The sequence below is a fragment of the Channa argus genome, chromosome 20, assembly GCF_033026475.1.
Source record: "Channa argus isolate prfri chromosome 20, Channa argus male v1.0, whole genome shotgun sequence".
In the NCBI taxonomy this organism is placed as follows: Eukaryota; Metazoa; Chordata; class Actinopteri; order Anabantiformes; family Channidae; genus Channa; species Channa argus.
The window spans coordinates 8,119,600-8,142,136 of record NC_090216.1 but is presented as its reverse complement, the minus strand read 5'-3'; the positions used below and the strand labels follow the sequence as shown (position 1 = coordinate 8,142,136).

Genomic DNA, 22,537 nt, shown 5'->3' with positions numbered 1-22,537 from the left:
CTTTTATAGCTACAGATTGTTTTTCATGCAGTTGTCCTGCTGCTTCCATGAAAGGTTTACTGAAATGAGGGTTTAAAGTGGCTTTGACATTTTGTTGTTGTAAAATGATGAAATTAGTATTTTTTCCTGACATTTCTGTTTAGAATGTGCAGCTGAGTCATTAAGACCCCGTTTACACTTGGTTTTAAATTACGTCTAAGGCGATCGTATCACAAGTGGAAAGCACTTAATGCAAGCGGCTAGGTGCAGCTTTTGGCAGGTTGATGGTTTGACTAGGTCTTATGTTAGTGAGTCAGTTAAAACAGCATCCAAAGTGGCTCTCCTTAGAAATGCATGTATATTCAATTCAATTCAACTTTATTTATATAGCGCCAATTTACAACAAAGTCATCTCAAGGCCCTTTACAGAATAAAGTCCAGACTACACAAGTATGTAGAAATAACCCAACAAATCCCCCTTGAGCAAGCCCTAGGCAACAGTGGAGAGGAAAAACTCCCTTTAATGGGAGAAACCTCCAGCAGAACCAGGCTCAGGGTGGGCGGCCATCTGCCTTGACCGGTTGGGGTGAGTGGAAAGTGGAGAAAGAAAAGAAAAGAGCAACAAAAAGCAACAACAAAACAACAACAAAAAGCAACAACAACAAAAAAAAGCAACAACAAAGCATTGTACAGGTTGTAGGACACAGAATTAATGGCATACAGTGGTGACAAATAAATGTATAGAGAAAAGCTAGTTAGGGTTGAGTGAGGATTATTAACTATAAGCTTTATCAAAAAGGAAAGTTTTAAGCCTAGTCTTAAAAGTAGAGAGGGTGTCTGCTCCCCGAATTTGGATTGGAAGCTGGTTCCACAGGAGAGGAGCTTGATAGCTAAAGGCTCTGCCTCCCATTCTACTTTTGCAAACTCTGGGAACCACAAGTAGGCCAGTATTTTGGGATCGAAGTGGTCCAATCGGGCGATACAGGACTAAGAGATCTTTTAAATATGATGGAGCTTGACCATTAAGAGCTTTGTATGTAAGAAGCAGGGTTTTGAACTCTATTCTAAATTTTATGGGAAGCCAATGAAGAGAAGCTAGTGAAGGTGAAATATGATCTCTCTTTCCTAATCCAGTCAGCACTCTTGCTGCAGCATTTTGGATTAATTGAAGGCTTTTTAGAGAGTTATTAGGACACCCCAGAAGTAGGGAATTACAGTAGTCCAACCTAGAAGTAACAAACGCATGGACCAGTTTTTCGGCATCACTTTGAGACAGGATGCTTCTAATTTTAGCAATGTTCCGTAGGTGGAAGAAGGCTGTTCTAGAGATTTGTCTTATATGTGACGTAAACGCCAAATCTTGGTCAAAGATAACTCCAAGGTTCCTCACCGTAGTACTAGAGGCCAAAGTTATGTCATCTAAAGTAACTATATTGTTAGACAGCATATTTCTCATGTTTTTAGGCCCAAAGAGGATGATTTCAGTTTTGTCTGAATTTAGAAGTAGGAAATTGTAGGACATCCAGGTCTTTATGTCTTTTAGACATGCTTCAAGTTTGGCTAATTGGTTAGTATCTTCTGGTTTCACAGATAAATAGAGCTGGGTATCATCTGCATTGCAGTGGAAGTTTATGGAATGTTTCCTAATAATTTTGCCTAAAGGTGACATGTACAGATTAAAAAGTATTGGTCCTAACACAGAGCCCTGTGGAACTCCATAGCTGACTTTGGTGCATAAAGAAGAGTCATCATTAACATGAACAAGTTGGAATCTGTCTGAGAGATAAGATTTAAACCAATGTAATGTGGTTCCTTTAATCCCAAATCCATGTTCTAGTCTCTGTATATAGGGACAGGGGGTAAGCGGCAATATGGCTCAGGTGTCTACTTGGCTTCCAATTTCTCAAACTGCATTTTAAAACAAAGTATAAACAGGATTTAAGAAATGCGTGGTTCTACAAGTGACTTTTTTTTTTGTTTTTTTTGCAGAAGTGTCCTGAACACACCGAGTTGATAAAAAATAAATCAACTGAGCAAAAAATTGTAAATTGTCTGCCCTTATATAGGACTTTTATACCTATTGCCACTCAAATTACAGTGCTTCTGATATATACTCACAATCACACACCAATGGGCCAACACTCACCGGGAGCAACTAAGTTGGGGTTCAGTGTCTTGCTCAAGGACACTTCGACATGTGACCAGAGGAGCCGGGGATCTAACCAACAACTGCGAGATTGCTGGACGACCGCTTTACTGTCCTGCACCACAGTTGCCCCAAAAAGTGCCCAGAATCACCAGTTGCTTTAGCTTACTAGTGGTCTTTACTTAGCAGTTAGGCTCGGGACAGTGATTCAATAGTAATGGTAAAAATAATAAAGACACAGCAAGCAGCTAAAAAGCATTTGTCTAATTAGGGCCCTTCAACATAAAAAGCGATGTGCTGCGTGTTTCCTAAACTTAAAGCTCGTCCTGTCTGATTAGGCCCTTGATTGGCATGATGCTGTTAACCCCCCCACTTTAATGCCCCCTTTTAAAAATCTATTCTAAAATTGCCATGGAAATTTGCTCCCATCTTCTTAATACTCAAAAAAGAAAAACAAAGTACACATCGAGCCTTGTTGGTTTATAAATTGTGTAGCAATATAGGAGCAAGGCTTCAAGGTTTCTCAGCAAAACATCTCATAAATGAGCTTTTATAGAAATCAGAGTACAAGGACATTTACTATTGGCCCTCCAAAGCCAGAATGCATTGAAGCTTAATCATTAGAACTTCTGCACAGACGCAGTGGCCTTAAAGTAAATGGAAGAAAAGGAAAAAAAACTTGAATAGATTTTTAAATAGGAGCAGACACTAGAAAAATGCATGTAGTAATTACAGCACATTTCCTCTTTGTCACTTTGATCAATAGTCTGAGCTGAGCCTCCAAATTTAGGTTTCACTCTCTCACCTAAATTTGGTCCTCCTGACACCACAGGTCATTGATCAACACTGTGATCCTATTCTCATAATCCACCATGACCATTTCTCAACGGGCGAGTACTTTAAAATAGAACAGAACATGTGGCTTGTGACACCATTTCTTGAAAAGTGAATACATTATTTAGAAGCATATTAATATAATTCACATTAATAATAATAAAAAAAGACATTCTCAGAGGTGCAAAAACATCCTTAAAATTTTCAAGTATTATAACTGATCCATGGCCCCTCAGCTGTGTAAAGAGACTGCATCTGTATCACATATTGTTTGGTATTTAACCACATGTACTTCCATCAATTTGACTGAATGAAGACAATTGTTTATTTGAAATTGTCAGTAAATCGAACCTCCTGAGGACATACTGACAAACACTACCACAACTATGGGAATTTGTGAACTGGAAAAATGATTCAAAATGACAGAACCAGGAAAAATTTAGGACATTAACTATAAGCAACAAAAATGGCAGAGGTAATATACCAAAAAGCATGTAAAAAGTCTACCACACTGGTTTACAAAAGCATGAAGCACTGTATGTCCTTTTAGTATGACTGACAAAGAGCAGCAGGCTCTGGCACTGTCGAGATGTTTAACATTTGTGGTAATCTGAGACCTGTTGGATCCCAGATGGTGCATTGACAGCCAAGCTGCAACATGCTGCTGTATTATGCAACTTGAGTAGCTAATACTTGCTTAACTAATTACACAGCCAATTAAACATAAATTACAAGGAGTATATACACACAGTATGCCTTCTTTCAGAGACCACTCTATAAGGCTTTAAGGATCTATACATTAAATAAATCATGCTGCCTTCAAGTGCTTCTTCTAAATTTGTACAAACATGCAGTAGGGCGGACACCAGCTTCCGCAACATCGCTGAAGACTTAAACTACTTCTGCTTCTCTCGAGGTCAATCTATCTCAACTCAGTTATGTTGACATTTATCTTCTCATATATCCATTCTGAACAATTTCAATCTGGCCGTGACAAAGCTGAAACCACCCTTGTCACAGTCAAAAGTGGCCTCTTTTTCACCTCAACATCTTTGTCAATCTCACCTCAATATTAGGTGCCAGAAAATCACTCCATTCTTCCACCTAACCAGAATAACAGCATCCTTACAAAGACACTGCTCATTAAAATCCATTCCTAATCCAGTCATTCTCAGCCCAGGGGTGCCCCAAGGTTCAGTTCCGGGTCTTCTTTTCATCCTCTGTTTAAGCCCACATGAAAACATATCAGAAAACAAAGACTCGTTTTTTACAGCTATACTGATGACACACAGCTCTACATCTCCACCACATCCATTCACTGCACTTTAAAAACCCAAACTTTTAAAATAGCCTCCTACCACCTTAAAAAAAAAAAAAGATTGCACATATGTAGTTGTACAGTACCCACTTTTTTCTGCTGCTGAAACTCTGATTTATTTTTCGTCACTTTCAGATCACATCACCACAGTCCTAGAAAAAACACACTTGCACCCATTCAGCAACAAATACTTCTAATCATATTCCTTACTTCCAAACATGCCCCCCTGACCTCCTATGGTACCATACCACTGCCACCTACAACTGGCCCCACACCAAAGCTGCGTCGACTTAGTGTTTGCCATTGCAGTCCCAACCTTGCGGAACTTGTTCTTATGTTGTAAAGCATTTATATTTAAGTTTATAATGATGTGAAATATGATATGTTCAAGGGCTCCTGGGTACAAATAAAATAGACATAAAGCAATCATTTTCAAAATAATTGATTATAGCTGCTGATGTAATTGAGGTGTGTGTGTGTGTGTGTGTGTGTGTGTGTGTGTGTGTGTGTGTGTGTGTGTGTGTGTGTGTGTGTGTGTGCAAAGTGCCACTCTGCTATTCCAACTTGCTCACTCATAATTACAACTGTTCCATTACAAGCATCATCTAATAATTACAATTTTTCAGACTGTACTTAAGAGCATCATGAGTGTGACACTCCATCTGAATCTTTTAATCACCGTGTTAGTTTAGCATGCTAACATTTGGTAATTAACAAGTGGAAGAAATACTCCAATACCATTACAACAACTGTAAATATTACAAATAAGTCATGCATTTACAATCCTATTTACAGTAGGTAGGAAGTGATAAGTGTAACCAGCTAAATGTACTCTTGCAGTATTGAAAGTAACCAGTCCTGTTAAAAGTCCAAAACCAGTCCTGTTTTGCAGATAATTGCCTTCTGAGACCAATTTATTAGAATTATTTATTAACACATATCCATTAATGTGTAAGCAGCTTTTTATTATTGCTGGTAGTTGAGCTCTTTGCGGCTACTTTTTATACAGTGTCTCCCTATTCACTCTATGGGTTGGGCCTCTCCAAAGGGTCGCATGATTGATTTGTGAAGCCATATACTATTTAGTAGTGTTAAAATGAAAAGGAAAATTTGTTTTGCTGCAAACATTGATTGTTTTCTCACACTACGTTCTCTAAAATGTCTATTTCTGATGGCAAAAGAACAGAGGAGGTCAAAGACACTAGTATAAGACAATATACATGTTCTTATGTAAAATTGCATCCAAGAAGTAGCTACTGAAGTAACTAAATCAATCAGAAAATGTAGATTAAGAAGTACAATATCTCTGGAATTTTAGTGGACAACAAAATGAAAATACTAATTAGTAAATTTAGGAAACTATTTCATTCCACCACTTTTGATTAACACTGAAACTGATTAGAGTTCTCAAATTTGCCTATTTGTTCTTAAATATTCCCAAAACAACATTTTTACTTAAAATTTTACAGCCATCCATTAAATAATTAAGACATTTTGCTCATAGTGGTGGCAACAAAAACAAAACAAAAAAAAAAAAATAAAATGAAAAATCTCTCTCTGTTGGACATTGTACCAAATTTGGTAAAAATCCATCCCACAGTTTATCAGCCTGAATCACCTGAAATTGCCACTGTTTGGCTCAGCTGAACATTTATGGAGTAAAAAAAATAAATAAAAATAAAAAAAATTACACATTCCTTCAGTGAAACATGACAGAGGAGAAGCTACAGCTCATCATCCTCCCAATGTGAATGGAAGTGCCATTTATAATGAATAGTATTTCTTTCTTCCTCCCAGAGAGATAATAGCCATCATTCATCAGAACCTCACAAACAACGAGTTTCATTGATTACCATCAGTCTAGGAAGGCAGTGCCACAGAGATGGAGTCTCAGCCTCAGAGACATCAGAGCTGTCAGAAGAGAATAGGGCAGCGAACGCCCCACAGAGGGGAAAAACAAACTGAAAATCAGAAATGGAGGAAACAGATTATCAACTCCCATCTTTGAACAATGCACTGAAAGCTCCCTGTTTGGGCTGCTAATGACATGCACAGACTGGGGGGGTTCCTCCACCACAACCTGCCACATCTCACAGCCTAGACAACTGCATAACGGAGAGAGGGAGAGATTTACTCGTACGGTGAAATCCTTTGCTTGCTAGTTGCTTAGCAACAAAAATACTGGTTTATATGGCACGTCCTGTATTGCGCCTGATGCCGCATTTCTGACACTTTGGAGGAAGGTTGATTCTGGGGGGGGCAAATAAGGCGGGAGTTATGAAAAGAATGCCAGGAGAGCAAAACACAGAGAGACTAAAGTGAAAGGGACGACCAACTCCCACTGAGTAGCACAACAGGTTGGTGGAGCTCGCCAGCTTCACTTGACAAATCTGAAGAAAACATAAAATCTGACTGCTCTCTTGTACTCACACTTTTCAACGTTGACTGTGGACTGTGATAGGAACAAGTCTGTCATGATTTTTTTTTCACAAATGCCTTTCTGTAACACCAATAACTCCAACTGGAATACAAGCTGATGCCCTTCTATAAATTCCTACTCAAGCTGAAATTTTTAGTCTTTTGTTGGAGCACGAAATATTAAGTATATGCTGGTTCCTCCTTTTCAAACGTCTACATTTACTTTCTTGCTGCTCCCTGTCATTTGATATTCCGATGAAAAACTACAAATCTGAGGACATCACCTTGGGTCCTCAAAAGCTGCCCGTGTTATTGTTCAATATTACACGGCAATGTTAAGACACTTTAAACTCTACAGCCCAAAATTGATTAGCAGATTAAATAATCATTAGTTACAGCCCCAATGGTAACAACCATGGAAATAATACAGTCATCTCCCTTCAAAAGGTCAGCCACACCCTGCATGCAGCCTTTGCCTCTCTTCTGCCCTGCCTGAGATGAATGCACATTCATTAGGAAGAGAGACCAATTGCTTCATCTTATTTAGCTTTACCAGCTAGTTATTAATCATTGTCCTTCAGCATTGTTAGTAATACAAACTTCCATCTTTTGCTTACAAAAAAAGAGGACGACTTAAAAAACCTTATAAAACTCAAACTGGAAGATATTTTTTTTTCTAACTCAAGGTTGCAGCTGTTGTCAAGCACTCAGTGTTGTAACAACTGTGAAGCAGAAAATCTAGTGGCAGTCTTAAAGGTTATGAAAATTATTTCTGGGGAATGCACTGTTCCATGAGTGTTAACACTCAGATGCACATCAGTGGTGAGAGAGCTGGATCCTCAGCTCCACCTAAATTATGGAAAAATACGTTTAGGATGACATCGATTCTTGAAAAACCACTAAGCAACAAGTTTTTAAGTTTTTAAGAGCCTGAATCTCACAAGTTGAGTATAAGAATTTTTTCCTTCCATCTACGGTTTGCTCTGAAATCTCAAAGTGTGGGTTCATCCAAATTACACGTTTACCATTTTAACAGGGCTCCGCCCAATGAACAAGGGTTTGTTCATGGTGCTGAGAGAAATGAAAATATAAACGAAACAGCAACATGCCTGGGGGGGGCTAAAAGAAAGTAGCAAATTGAGCAGTGATGCATGAGGATTTCATTTAGTTATCTGAGTTACATGTTCAAACCTCAACAACGCAGTGTAGCCTAGGTCTCATGCATGACTAGATATTTGAAAATGTCTGAAATGTTTTTCTAAGTTTTAAAAATAATTTCCCATACAGGAAATAGTGAGAATTGCAGTGCAGAGACAACAATTGTAATGTTTTATTTTATATAAACAATATAGTGTAGCTGATTTCGAAGGCTGTGCTTTTAGTTTAAGGGAAATGCCTGTTAAGAGGCCAGTTGCACCCTTCACACCATAATCCACCTGAAACTAGTTCAAGAGTGAAATCTTTAAAGTACAACGGTATTTTGAATGTTACTAAGACAAGGATAACAGGATTCATTATTCAAATATGCCCTGTGCGATGGGGCCTTATCAGATTTAATTATATGCCCATTTCATAATTCAAACTAGAAGCACTGGTCACATCTTAGCTGTTACGCAAAAAGCCTCCATGTGGTTTTATTGAGGGGTGGTGGTTCATTAGGCGACCTGACGTACCTTCTTTTTGCCGTTACAGTGGCAGCACACAGTCCACAGGTATTTGAGAGTTCTCCATAGGAGGATTATAAAGAGCCCCCCAAAGAAAGTGACCATGGAGGAGGCGAGGAAAGCCCACCACATCCGCTGGTTGTTGCTGTCACACGGCACGTCTGACGAAACCGGGATGATAAAACTCATCTTTGAAATGTGGATGGACGGATCCGGGTTGAATCGCTCCCTGTTTTTCGGCATTATGGGCTTATGGTAACCTGCCAGCCCCAAAACTATCAACTCAACCGGGATTTAGGCTCTTTGGGGAGCTCCAACCAGCACCCCCTGATGCCCCAGCGGCTCAGCCATCAACCACCTCCCGGTCCTCTGCCTTCTCATCTGGCTTCACTATGCAGGCACGTAGAAGTTGACTGGCCAGCAGACACACGTATCTTAAATCAAACTTCCTTTGAAATCGAGGTATCAGCTGTGCGCCTCACGACGCGTGTTCGTGGCTGCAACTGCGAGTCATCCCTTTGATCTGTACCTCAAATGAAAAAAAGCACATTTCGCTGCCAAGTCCTCAAAAACTCTCGATTTTCCTGACAGTTCTAGTAGAAGTATTATAATTGTTATTTACTGGATCAGAGGTGCGGTTGTCACCAGTCGACGGATTCACTCCTCCACCTTGTTGAACGGCGCAGCTTTCAGCAGGTCCGCTGCTGGAGCTGCGCACTGTTGAACGCGCTCCTCGCGGTGAACGTGCCAGATTATCGAGGACTTCGCGGATACATCGTTTGGAAAAGATAAAGACAAAACACTTGTTTCTTTTGTCAAAGATTAATTTGTGGAAATGCTCGTTCTCCGGTGGTCGCCTGTCCCGTTCGTCTGCTGGAAGATGGCATCGCAGATTTACAGGTAGCAGGGGAGGAGCCTTCAATAGCTGGCGTCGATGCTTATCTGGCTGGATATTTATAGTGACCGCTTCATTAATTTTTGATTGTAACTGTGGTTGCAGTCACGTTACTCTGAAATTCGTAGTTCTGTGGAAACATTTTCAGTTTTAAAACGTTTTAAATTTAATTCAAATTTAGGGGGGAGGGGGGGCTTTGAATTGTCTGTTTGCTACTTTAAACTCTTTCTTCCTCATCATGTGGATGTAATAATGTTATGTCTGTTTTAACATATTATTGGTTTACATGACTTCGTTAAGCCTCCTCGTTTTAATAAGATTTAGATTTTACACCTGGCACAAACAGACCACGTAAGGATTTTGTTGCATGTTGCAGCAGATAACATTTGCTTCATAAAACAAATCCAAAAACGCAAAATTTATGGCAGCAGCATCTCAAACAATTCAGATCTTACTGAAATGTGAGTTACAATACAGATGTGAAGCTATTTACAGGTAATTGAGTCAAAGAGCAACAAAGAGAGTACTCCATGGAAAATGCAGCTATAACAATGTGTTAAGCAAAGGGAAAATGGACTTCTTACCATTCCTCAACCAAAGTGGGGGTTTACTCCCCCTGCTGGACAAATAGTTCAGTGACGACGCTGAGATCAGGCTCCTGTTTGAAAATAATTTTGTCAAAAACAAAATAGAAAACAGACAAGTTGGATTCTATTGAGTGTACCATTTATTGTATTGTACTAGTATTTCTTTAACAGAAATATTAACCACCATTAGGCGAAACTTGACTGTAGGTCAATATTGGCAACGTGATCTACTCATTATCCCAGAGGTGAATGTAAATACAGATTATTAGCAGCCAACTATTCTACCATGAACCAGAAATAAAACCTCCCTTCTTAAAAATCTACCTGCTAAAATGAAAATTAATTGGCAATAGCAGTAGAGTAAACTGGGGAAACATACCTGCAGTAAGATTTACCATGGAAGTTTTGGTGTTAATTAGTGCACAAGATTTGATTAATTAACAAATATGTTGAAGCTTGGCACAATATTCTTTTTTGGGGACTAAAATAAGTTCCGCTGAAGAAATAAATGGTGCCATTAGACAATAAAATAGAACAAAGGACTGCGACAAAATAGAGAAACCAAATTTGGCCCAATTTGTCCTTAATAAAGGAAAATATTGTCCTTCCTATTGACTAGAAAACTACATTCTTCTAACAAAAGTTTATAACCAACATTTTTGATTTGATTAGATAAATTAAATGGAAAGAAAATGTATAAATATAGAAAGAACACAGTGGTCCGATCTGCCCCCCCCCCCCCCAAAAAAAAATATTCATAGGACAAAGTGGGTTTAAAGGAGTGCTACTAGATATAAAGATAAAATAAAGCCTTCAAGTATGAAATACTAGTGTAAACAAATCTATTCGTGGTACAGTACATCTCTATCATAGTGGGAATATTACATCATCAGTGGTGATACTGCTATTTGTGAAAAAGCACTGGAGTTGACCACGATGCAAGTTAAATGTACCGATTCACTGTGTATCCCACAATAAAAATAAACATCCTATCTAAAATTTTAGAGTGACACAAGGTGAGGGGTGAAATCTCTACGCCGCTCCGTCTGGAATCCACACGACTTTACTCTGTTCCTGCTCCACAACAGTCATGATCTGAGTGCAAATGTAGGAGACGCTGCCTCCTTGGACAACGCCTGCAACACAGCGAGGGGGGGTGGGGGTGTAGGGTTATATACATGGGGAGGGTAAAGTATGTCTGCACAGGTCACTGACATGATGACACTACTAGTGCTATATTAGTTTATTAGTATCAATTAAAAAAAAACATAGACCTGGAACTGTTTCTAACTAACTGCCCCCTAAATGTTTTCTACACTAATCATTTGGACAAGAAAATAAATCAAAGTTAAGAAAAAAACATTCATTTTAGCATTACCCAAGACTAGTTCATTCATCGTTTCAGCTCTAGAGGAAGAAATAAATTAAAAAAAATGTAAAATCACCAAATTCTCAGAGCCAATTCAAATTTAAACGGAAGGACACTTTATTTACAGTGCCATAACAGAGAAAAGCAGCACGGCTTTGCCTTAGATCAGTGTTTTGCTGCAAATACTTCAGAACTATAAAACAACAACTGTTCTCCAAGCAGCTAAGCAGTTCTAATTTCGATCTAGATTTTGGAGCTAAACACCACTACAGTACTACACTCTGATCCAATTTACAGCATTTACCACCCAACACTTATTATGGCTAATAAATATAGTTGTCATTATCATGGTTTGTGCTCAGAACTTGGCCAGATGCCCCTCCCTGTTAGAAGGGATCAGTGGTGGTATGTGTTCATTTCCATAGCGGTTCCCCATAAATCACCTCTTTTTATAGAGTCGTTAATCAGCTGGACAGTTGGGTGTCTCAGACTGGCTGTTGCTCCAGATACCAAAACTATAGTTAGTGAAGACCACAGAGGTACTGTGCTCCAAAAACCTCTGACACCCTTCGGTGCCACTAAAGACTCATTGGTGAAGCTAGACCATATAAAAATAAGATTCCATTTGTCACAATTATTGGAAGTTTGTTTGCTAAACAAGTTTTTGCATACGTTATTGTGGACTCTTGCACGTTTCTGCAGTAACAGTTTAGTCAGCGCCACTGTGAGAAGACCCTTCAAGGGAAGGAGTTTTTTTTTCCCCTGCAGAGTTTTCTGACAACCCAAATACAATGGAGATGCATTTCCTTTTTACTTGTAGTTTACTTAAAGAGCTTAAAGAGTCCTGAAATCCCATTTGCACTCCTACTTCTGGTCATTTACAGGAACAAAAATGTGTCCTGTAGTTGGTTCAACTGATTCTGTACGACATGTTTGTGCTTTTCTTGAGAGGCTGTAGGGCATCGTGCATTTGGTCATGAAAGCCTAAAATTTCATATTCCTCAACATTTAATTTGGGTTGTGTGAAGAATTATGATCATCTCAACATGACAGATTATTCTGAGGAAGTGGGAAATAGAACAATTAAGCAGCATTGTCTCAAACACCTCCACTGTAGTCAGGTGGAGACAAAAAGTCACAGCAGCTCATAACCTACCAAACTGTGAAACATCTTGTGTGATTTGGCTCATCTTAAACTTTAATAGGCCAAGGTAACAAGGTACAGTAAGGAATAAAAATTAAAACTGAACTAGTGTCTAGAGAGAGCTGTAGAGTGCGCTATAAGCTCAAATTAATAGCCAATATATCCTTGTATCTATAACTATCATTTCTAAACGACAAAGTGAGTATGCAATATCAACCAACCTGTGAAGAAGCAGCTGTACTCCTGTTCTATTTTCTGTGCTGTTTCAAACTGCTCCTTGGAATGTTTCTGCGAGAGTTTATCCCGCAGGTACAAAGGGTCCTTTTGCTCTCTGAAAAGACAACATTAGCACCTGTCAGCATCCTAGCATTTCGCTTCACAGTGCGCACACACACACAGTCATAACAAGGCACAGCAATAGTGTGAATAGAGCCAGAATTTGACAGCTCTACACTTTAAATTGGGTTTTCATTCACGGGACTGCGTTAAATACACATATACCTTTAAAAAGAGGTGTGATTGTACATTGTTGGTACACTTTTTTCATTGTTGGTACACTTTGCACTTTGCACTGCAAAATTTCATTTCTTTACAAGAACAATTTTAAGTTTATTTTAGCTTAAGGTTAGAATTTAATATATGCAATTATATCTTGTTCTATCTTATTATTATTATTATTATTATTATTATTATTATATGTAGAAAAATAGATAAAAATATATATTTTTTGAAATTCTACTCTACTCAGTTTGGTTAATTAATACCTGAAAAATTAAAATGCTGTAATTCCACTACAAAAAAAAACAATGAATTGAATGTAATTTTATTATTTTATTAACACACACACACACACACACACACTATAGGAAGAGTTTTAATATTGAAAGTATGTGACTATATAGTGAAATCTCAAAATTTCTTTTCTCAGACCTCATCACTCTCTTATGGACTTATGGCAAAAGAGTTTAATAAAATAAACAAGCAACACAGGCTGAGTGAAGTTTCTCCCTCTTTAAACCCTTCCAGCCCACTGGTTTAATCCATATCTGCACACACAGTTTTAAGATGGGTCCTCTGTCTTTATCCACTGGGAGCCTCTGCCGTAACCTAGAATCACACTCCTACCTCTCCCTGGCACTCGGTATGCAGTCACATACTGGTCTGCTGATGGCTCCCAAAGGATAAAAACCCATGAAAATACAGCTTGAGCTGCTGTCAATAGGATACGGCTTTTGTGTTTGTGCTGGCTGTAGTGTATGGGGGCAGTAAGGGTTTTAGCCACCCACGCTACAGAGCCACAGGCCCTTCGAGCTCTCCCTGGACAGCTGGTACTCAGCTGATGACAGCGGAGGCTTAGCAGGAATCAATCTCCACCACGTTTGCCCGCTGCACTACTTTATAGATCTGTATGCGTGGGTGTGTACGCGTGTGGCTGACAAAAACATGCAGATCTGGTAGAAACAAGCTTTGTGTGTGGGGGTTTGTGTGTGAGTGTATGAAGTACCAAACTGAAGGTTCAGCAGATTTAATCTTCCTGTGCAATTACAAATGAAAAAGCAGAGGGATCTGTCATTTTAGGTGGGGGAAGAAAGCAGGCTATGGTTCCTGAACTAATGACACTGATCAAATCAGGTTCATCAATTAGCATTTGTTGTGTCTGTAGGATGAATATGATTATGAAAGCAACAAGACTTCTGCAATTTCGCTTAGTGTCTGTCTCAACAGGCAGAAACTGAAGGAGTAATCAAGAATTATATTTCCTGGAAGGAGAGCCTGCATCAGCATAAATGGGGACTGCAGAGTCATTCTAACATCCATCTTCTGGGCCATAACATTCTGCTCAGTGGAAAAAGCTTTATGCCATAAATCTAAAACATTTGTGGCCAATACATTTAGTTGTATATGAAATAATGTTCATTCAGTTAAAGCAAATTAAACATTGTAAAGTATGTTGTTACATTACCATTTTATAATTTGATATTTCTTAGTCTGCACATATGTTCAAAAAAATATCTTAATACTCTATTCTTATAAATAGCATCTACAAAAGCCATGAATCCATCCATGCATTTTCTCAATGTGTGGATGAAGGATCAAAACCTCATATTAAATATGCACCAAAATACAAAACATACACTTGTCATATCTGGAGGTAAAATACTAAACATCTTTAAAAAGTAATGGGATTACTCACTTTATCTGCTTGGCATTTTTGTAGCAAATGAATATGACAATTGGGTAGATGTGAACACTGTGTAGACGTTCAATGGCGTGAGGGGCAATGTCAAGTAAACAGTGACAGTCCTATGAGAGAAAATGACAGCAATAGGCTGCATGAGAAATGGGCATGGTCAAAGCAGAATGTTGTAGGAAAAATAATATGCCAGATAACTTGTTTGTTTATCATATACTTTCTTTTGACAAAAATAATAATAAAAAATCCTTTGCGCAGCAAATCAATCTACAAGTCAAAACTAATGCTGTAAAATACCTGCAGTTCTAGAGGAACTTAGCACAGAATTGTCTTTCATGTAACATCCACAGATGACACTTAGTCCACAAATAATCTACACTAGAATGAAATTACCTTTTCTGTGATCTCCTTTATTGATGCAACAGTTGTCACATCAAAATGGCCACTCCTCCGCTTGTAGTCGATAAACACACAATCCTTCACTCCTCGCTCTATTGCTTGCTGAGATGCCTTCATAATCTCTGTGGGGGGAAAAAAGTTTTCTTTGCGTGTTATATTAAGTAACTCTTTGTAAAACTCCTACATAGAATAATATCAATGATATAAATTTGATGCATATATGTAAAGCCCCCTTCTGGATGACTTAATAACCTCCAATCGCACACTGCGGGTAACGTGTGTTCAAACTCACCAGGCAGACAGCGGCAGAACTTGCTAGAAGCTTCCTTCACCAACATGTCTTTAATAACCTCTACTAATGGACCTAAGATCAGCACTGGTCTGGGAGACGAGCACTCCACTTTCTGGACACACTGGTACATCAGGATCACTCCATCTGAGAAGATAATACAGAAACACAATTCACTCCAAAATACACAATGGGGCATAGGGATAGGGATACCACAGCCGTTTAATAACCGCAGATATTAATTTCTGTATCCTTGGAATGGTTCAGTTCAAGCTAGCATGACTTTAACCACACCATCATTCTTTATACTATAACCACATTCTCATAGCTGGGAGCTGCTGAACACATTTGTATAAGTATAAATCTATCACTCTCACCTTGTGCTTAATTTCCCCCTCCTTTATCTTTTCCTTTTAATAGGCTGATGTGGTTTTAATTAGCTTCTTTAGTTCTCATTATGCACCTATATTTTGAAAACTTTACTACATGTGCTACTTTATCTTAGTACTCCGCAAAATATCTGACTCCTTCCATCTTCAATAACGCATTGTGTTTCCCACTTTGTGCATTTCTGATAAAAACTCCTCAGGTTTTTTCCTCACCTTCTGTGATGGGTAAAGAATCTGTACTTATGGCATCCAGAGACAACAGGTCCTTCCCGTCCTTTGACCCAGTGCGTTTGTGCTTCAACCTCCGACGAAAGAAGGATCTCCGTGCGGCAGCAGACAGGGTTTTGTTGGTGCCGTTATCATCTTTAGTATCGGCAATGCAGTGTCTCCTGTAGAACTCCTGGTCCATCCTTATGGAGATGTATCAGCATGTTCACATAAACTCAACTGTAATCACATTGCTGTTTTATGTCTAAGCATGGTGAATGTGAAAGTGCTCTACAAGCCATTTAACTGCAAACCATGTACATAAGCTTCAGTATTTAAAAGTAAAAAACCTACAGGCTGAACTTACATATATTTACTTGGAATTTGTCCCGTCTTCAGCTTCTGTGCATTCTCATCAAGCTGCCAGGCAATCCAGTAGCCAAAACTGCCATTTGGTAGTGTGTTTTCAACATAGAGGATGTCATCTTTCTTAAAGCTCAGTTCCTGGTCTACCTCTGCCACCCTTTCATAAAGTGCTCTGACAAGAGATTGATAGTAAAGCGGTTACGGTGGAACACAACTAGGGCTGCACCTAACAATCATGTATAATATAACATTTTACTTACTCTAAAAAAAAATTAGAATTCACCTATCATTGACTAGGTTATTGAAATGTAAATCATCTTCTCTTTAAACATACAAATATGACAAAATACCCACTGCAGGGCATCATTTAAACCTTCTGACTCACATTAATTTTTCATCACAGTATGTATCTAAGAGACTGTAAAACAGTTTAGATTTTATCTGTTACTTTATTTAAACTAAATTCATGTTCTCAGCAGATTGCAGCTGCTACAGAGTCCTGCATGGTTGGAGTGAGTGTTCCACCAGAACCTGTCGCACAATACGGTGAAAAGTTACAGCGTAACGCGCATCTAAGTCAACATGTCCGGAGCAGTTAATTAGCAAACAAGCTTGTTGTGGTGAACCTGTGACGGTAGATGGGGAAATGCGGGCATAGCCTAAATGATCGATTTTCTGCACCTTTGCTAGTTTAACGAGTGTATTGATCATCGTTTCTTACAGATTGTTAATTTGCGGAGCCCGAATGAGCAGTGACGTTGTCCGCTGGAGTTAGGAATCAATTTAGACTTTACCTGTCTGCTCGGTCTGAGCTCCGCGAGAAGCAGCTGCTCCACAAGGTTATTTTCTTCTTCTTTATCTCAGTGTTGTGAAGAATTCATATCCGGTGATTTCAGAACACCCAATATTTATATTTTCGTGGTCTAGTTAACATTTAACAACTAAAATGTGTACCGTTAATTTGTAGCCCAACTTGCAACGCACGTTTTACAAATCGACGTATAATTGTAATCGGTTACGTCGACGCGTCACCCCACCCCTAAACATAAACCGACTGTGTTGTTTGGCCTTTTCCTTTTTAACCAAACATAATTTTACTCAAATCATGATGACTCATGTACTTTGTACCCAGTTCGTACAATTTACTATGGTAATTTCTTTTTTATTATGGTACCTTATGAAAAATCCATCTCCAGGGGACACTTTGATCGCAGCAAGGTCGTCCACACAGTTCTGGACCTTAAATGTGATTGTTTCCGCTGGTTTCAACATTTCCAAGTATGCCTCCTCTTTAGTTTTGTTCTTCATGCTGATGCCATTGTACTGTACAAACATCAATTACATAGTTAACGAAAGAATACCAAGCTTAAATGGCAACGAATGACTCATTGCTTTCAGTAAAGCGCAAACCACAAAGGTTGCAATTTGTAATTTATACAGTCTGTACCTACGTCTTTCTACCAAATATGCCAAATGAAGCAGTTATGGAAATGTGGAGTGCTTTTGTTTAATTTCACTGGGCCTTCTAGGCCACTATAGTCATGCACAGGCTATTATTCCTGAAATATGTCTTCTAATGTGTTCAGACCAATCGAACATGCAAGTTTCTTGGGATGTTTAAATTGACCAATAAACACTGCAGATACCTCTATTATCAAATCTCCAGGCAGCAGGCCATCAGGACTCTTAGCAGGGCTGTCATCATCTACACTATCAACAAAGATGCCATAACGGTTTCCTCCACAGATCTGAACTCCCAGCTCCACCTGCATCCTCTTCAGCCTAACCAGCCTTGGTTCTGCTGCCCTGTGAGAACCTGAACCAGGAAGTCTGGAGAAAAACCTCAGTTTGACTGCATTTGTCTTTTCACCTTAATCCCTCTACAGCACCTACAAATATCTTTTTAAACTCAAACACCCATTATTCACAAGTAAAATGCAAACTGAATATGAAAAATTAAAAGACCCAAAAATAAAAATTACTGTATTAACAGAGATGGATTTCAGTTCTACCTGAACGAGTTGTATGGGCTGGTGGCAGGAGTTGTCTGTTTGGATGGTGGCGTGATGGTGCCCTCATCCTGCTCACTCAGCGTGTCCACTGTGGAGCGACTGTCCGGAGTCATGGCTCCGCTTTCTTGGGCTGTCGGCTGGTTGTTGATTGACTCCATACAAGAACTGAGGAGAACAGAAACAGCCAAAAATTACTCAAACATAAATTTAATTATTTAGCTTCGACAAAAATTCCAACTCATGGGTTAGGCACTTTAGTGGAACCTTTTTCTATTCTAGAATAGAAATTCTATATTATCTGTTTGGTTGTCTAATCGTAATGTGCCATTTGCTGTATACAGTCAAAGAAATAATGGTTTCACTGTTTGAAATTTCCTTAGTTTTCCAATAAATTGGTAATGAAATGGGATGTGATCTTCACCAACCATCACTTCCTATGTTTATAGGGCGAGTTCAATAAAGACATGAAAGATCGTGACTATTTGTGCTTTGTCAGCTTAGATATGTTTGTTCATATGTGACTTTGGTGAAGATCAATACACATTTTATGATCATTTTATGCAGGAAAAAACATGAAACTGGTAACCGTACCATTACTTTTCTTACGACTGTGCACAATGTTTATCACACTGTTTATCCATTCACTACAAAGCAGATCTACACAATACATTTTCCTCACACACTAAAAACACTAACACCAAAATATCTTCAATGAATGGTTAAATTGATGATCTAAATTCATGTCATGAATCTGTCCATGTTTATGGTGTTCTCTTTCCCTCTCTCTTCTTACCCTGACTGTGAGTGGTTGCCCAGCTGAAACATGTGAGGATTATACTGAGCCAAAATGGTGACAGTGTCACATTGCTGTCCGATCACCAGCCTTGCCTGTTGCTCGTTGGCATTGCGAAGGTTAATTCCATTGAACTAGAAAGAGCCAGATTCATTAGAAACACAGAAATTATAAAATCACAGGTAGATATTTAGCTGAAGTGTGTTACTGTACCTCTAGTAGTTGGTCCCCAAATGCTAAATGAGCTTGGTGCGCAATGCTGCCTGCTGTCACTTTGGACACAAATACCCCACCATTTTTTCCACTCACAATGGAGATCCCTAGGGGTTCTGCTCCTTTCTGTACTGTCACATTGCGTGGCTCCTCCAAGTATGGCCTTGGGAAGAAAAAGAGACACATTTTGTACAATTGTCATATTCTGACAAGGGGGGAAACAATGAAGGCCAGAGACAGAATGGCACATGCAACTATGAACAGCACAAACTGTGCTGTCTGCAATCTGTAGATTCACTGCAGTGTAAAGCGCTGTACTGTGATTTGCTTCTTGTGACGTTTTTAAAAGGGTACATTACTAGGGTTTTAAATTAACTCAGCAATAGGATCTAGTAACCATGTGGGACATTGTCAAGTGCATTTGGAATCCACCTCAAAGTCATGCAATCATACAAAATTTAACAGCATTCTGAATAAATAAAAAGCAGACTTAAGGGATACACATCCATTAGCTTTCATTATTAAAACCAATCTAGTGTCTCTGCTAAGCAGGCCCAGAATATTTATGTGTGCTCCAACAGTCTTGCAGGCAGTGCATATAATGTGTGTGCTGCTCCAAGCAGCACAGGACAAACCTCAAGCTTCTTAAAGAGAAGAGCCTGGACTTAACTGCCATTGGAAGTCTGGCACAGGAAGTGTTATAAGAGACATGTTTAAGATGGAGATGAACAAAAGTAAGAAGAAGAGTTTTTCACCCAATTTACAAGAGAAAGACCCCACATTAAAATGAACAGCAGAGAGAAAAGACATGAGGATAAAATGATAGATTGTGAGTTGGTGCTACAACGAGATGGAGGCTCACAGTTATCTTCACTGCTTTACGAGCACTTAATCACAATGAAGCAGACAGAAGAACAGAAAAATGGGCAAAAACACGTCATGCTCTGCTAAATAATGGCACTGTAACGACCCAGATGAGAGACTGGCCTACCCATCCTTCCGCCTGTCACCAACTGGAGCGGGGCTGACTGATATCCTGGGCTGGGTGGAAAAGGAGTTCTGCGATTGGCTACTGGTGAAAGACAATGTCTCCAGGTTGACAGGGGACATTGGAGGTGTCAGGCTGCTACACTCTGAATGTGAGAGGGAGCCTGGAGTGGGAAAAAAGAAGATACAAATTCAGCCTTGCTGGTTAGTGCTATAATACTTTCTGTCAATAGGTGTAGCTGCCAAACTGAACCGTACCTCTGTCAGATCCAGTGGAGCGAGGATACCGTGTTGAGGGGATTTTTATTCGTTCTGCCCTATACGGCAAAGTACTAGACGATCCTAGGTAAAGCAAAGAGGAAATTTATAAAGATAGTTTAGAAAGAAAAGCACATCTCACTTGCCTGTGTAATTATCAATTCATGCGTATACAGGATTTCATCCAAGGAAATTGTTTTGTGAAGCTGCTAAGCTGTTTATCCTGACACCATGACAAACTACTCTGATTAATTATCACAAACCAGACATTGGTGTGTATATCACAGTCATTGTCTGAGTCAGCTCAGGAGGTGACAGATTGTGATGCATCTCATCTCGCGGCTAATTTAGTTTATAGATGATGGTCTAATCACTCATTAAATACATGGCCTGGCTGTGTGATACAAATGGTAACAGTAACCTCAAAAAAGAGCAGAAGTAACAATTATTTAAAAGGGTCACCTGTTCCACCTCCATAGGGACACTTACTTGCCCAGGTTTTGACATATCAGTCAATTCTTTTTTTTTTTTTGTCATTTGGAACGGATCCTTTAATCATCAGAAAATACAATAAGTAGGATTTGCCTGTATAGGACTCTACAAACCAGGTCTGTTGCTTGAGGGCAGGGAGTTTGTGCTGTGTGCTGGTTGGCTGCAGTTCATCTCAGTCAAGTCTCCAGTGCGCTTATGGCTGAGGTCCAGGCTGAGACACCCTTGATGCTGAGGGCTAAAAGTGGAGAAAAAGGCCTCAGTAAATCCCCCAGCAGTCAATTATACAACTCAAAGCAGAAGAGAATCGTACAAGCCATCTGTTCATGAGATTTAGGGCAGGGTAATTTTTTTTTCTTTTTTTATACATGTAATGCACAAGTACAGGATTACAAAAAAAGAAACTAAATAAAAAAAGTCATACGAGAATTGATACAACAGTGGTATGACTTGATCCTATGAATACAGTGACCACTTTGTCAAAACATTCATTTAAAAAAAAATAAAAATTGCATATCTCAACTTTCAGCGCCCAAGAAACTTTAAAGTGTCTGTTTTATCCAACGTGCAGATTATATTAAAACAGAGAAAAACTAAATATCACATGTGAGAAGATGAAAATAGAATAATTTTAATTAAAAAAAACAAAAAAAACAATGAAGATTAGACTAAAAAGTAAAAATATTGTTGATTACACAGCAGATGTGCACACATCACTGGATATATACTGGTTCACTATAACTGTGTTATGGCTTACTGGGATACTTTAATAGAACAGGGCAGTGTTAATATTATTATCAACCTGACATCTGTGCTTTTACTCCTATGACAAGATAAAATGTCAAGGCCTGTTAGTGTGAGCAAATTAGAATGCAGACTGTGGACAGTGAACAGATTGGCAGATGTTAGCACCTTGCGTATGAATGTGTGTGGACTCCCGTGCTGGGACCTGGACAGTTGTTGCTCTGGATCTCATGGCTCCAGGCAGTGTAAACTGGGTTCCTCATGACGGCAGTCATAGCAGGACACGGGGCTAAATTTGGGTCTGGAGAAATATAAGAGCAAAACTGATCAGATAAAACTAAAGAATGTATATAATTATGAGGTAAATAAGAAATGTTGGTGCATCTTTTGAAATGCATCGTCCTGTTTCCAAACACATACCACGTCCTTAAATGTCAAGCAAGTGTCAAAATGGATACTTAACGTAATTCACAATTGTACAAATGCATGTTGCGTTCAGAGGGTGGTGGACAAACCCACTGACAAAAGTGGGAACATCTCACAAACACAACATTTCTTTGGTGACGCTTACGTCCTGAGATGCTGCCGTAGCTGGGGGGTGCAAAGGACATGCTGTACCGATTAGTTCGCATAGGAGAGAAACGTATCAAGTCCACCGGCTCAGGGGAGTGCTCGTCATTAGAGAAACTCTGTACCTGCAAAAGTTAAACAAACAACTAACACACCTAGGACTGGAACATTTGTTCTTGAATTTGTTTTTTGAATTCATTGAATTTACAAAATAACAATTTCCCACAGAAGATTAAATATATCTGTTTATTTGTTTCACAACTAAGTATGGCA

At 39.0% G+C, this 22,537-nt stretch overlaps 2 protein-coding genes across 19 annotated transcripts in view; both read right to left on the bottom strand.

Annotated features, from left to right (window-relative positions):
- Nucleotides 1-9,973, bottom strand: part of LOC137105264 (calcium-activated potassium channel subunit alpha-1a) — an 81,803-nt gene extending 71,830 nt beyond the window's left edge. For 5 of the 16 annotated variants that reach the window (XM_067487195.1, XM_067487197.1, XM_067487202.1 and 2 more), the window contains exon 1: nt 8,369-9,806. In XM_067487195.1, coding sequence (XP_067343296.1) covers nt 8,369-8,602 — 234 coding nt within the window. In that variant the 5' untranslated portion in view covers nt 8,603-9,806. Of the gene's footprint in view, nt 1-8,368; nt 9,807-9,838 lie in introns of those variants that run through there. The other 11 variants (XM_067487200.1, XM_067487212.1, XM_067487201.1 and 8 more) reach the window with 5 other exon arrangements.
- Nucleotides 9,964-22,537, bottom strand: part of LOC137105263 (disks large homolog 5-like) — a 30,450-nt gene continuing 17,876 nt past the window's right edge. For all 3 annotated transcript variants that reach the window (XM_067487191.1, XM_067487194.1, XM_067487192.1), the window contains 17 exons: nt 22,266-22,389; nt 21,863-21,995; nt 21,067-21,188; nt 20,462-20,545; nt 20,208-20,367; nt 19,217-19,379; nt 19,004-19,137; nt 18,211-18,375; nt 17,845-18,028; nt 17,373-17,521; nt 16,200-16,370; nt 15,839-16,035; nt 15,240-15,383; nt 14,942-15,069; nt 14,549-14,658; nt 12,576-12,685; nt 9,964-10,977 (listed from right to left, as the gene is read on the bottom strand). In XM_067487191.1, the coding sequence (XP_067343292.1) occupies nt 10,874-10,977; nt 12,576-12,685; nt 14,549-14,658; nt 14,942-15,069; nt 15,240-15,383; nt 15,839-16,035; nt 16,200-16,370; nt 17,373-17,521; nt 17,845-18,028; nt 18,211-18,375; nt 19,004-19,137; nt 19,217-19,379; nt 20,208-20,367; nt 20,462-20,545; nt 21,067-21,188; nt 21,863-21,995; nt 22,266-22,389 (2,382 nt within the window). In that variant the 3' untranslated portion in view covers nt 9,964-10,873. The remainder of the gene's footprint in view (nt 10,978-12,575; nt 12,686-14,548; nt 14,659-14,941; nt 15,070-15,239; nt 15,384-15,838; nt 16,036-16,199; nt 16,371-17,372; nt 17,522-17,844; nt 18,029-18,210; nt 18,376-19,003; nt 19,138-19,216; nt 19,380-20,207; nt 20,368-20,461; nt 20,546-21,066; nt 21,189-21,862; nt 21,996-22,265; nt 22,390-22,537) is intronic.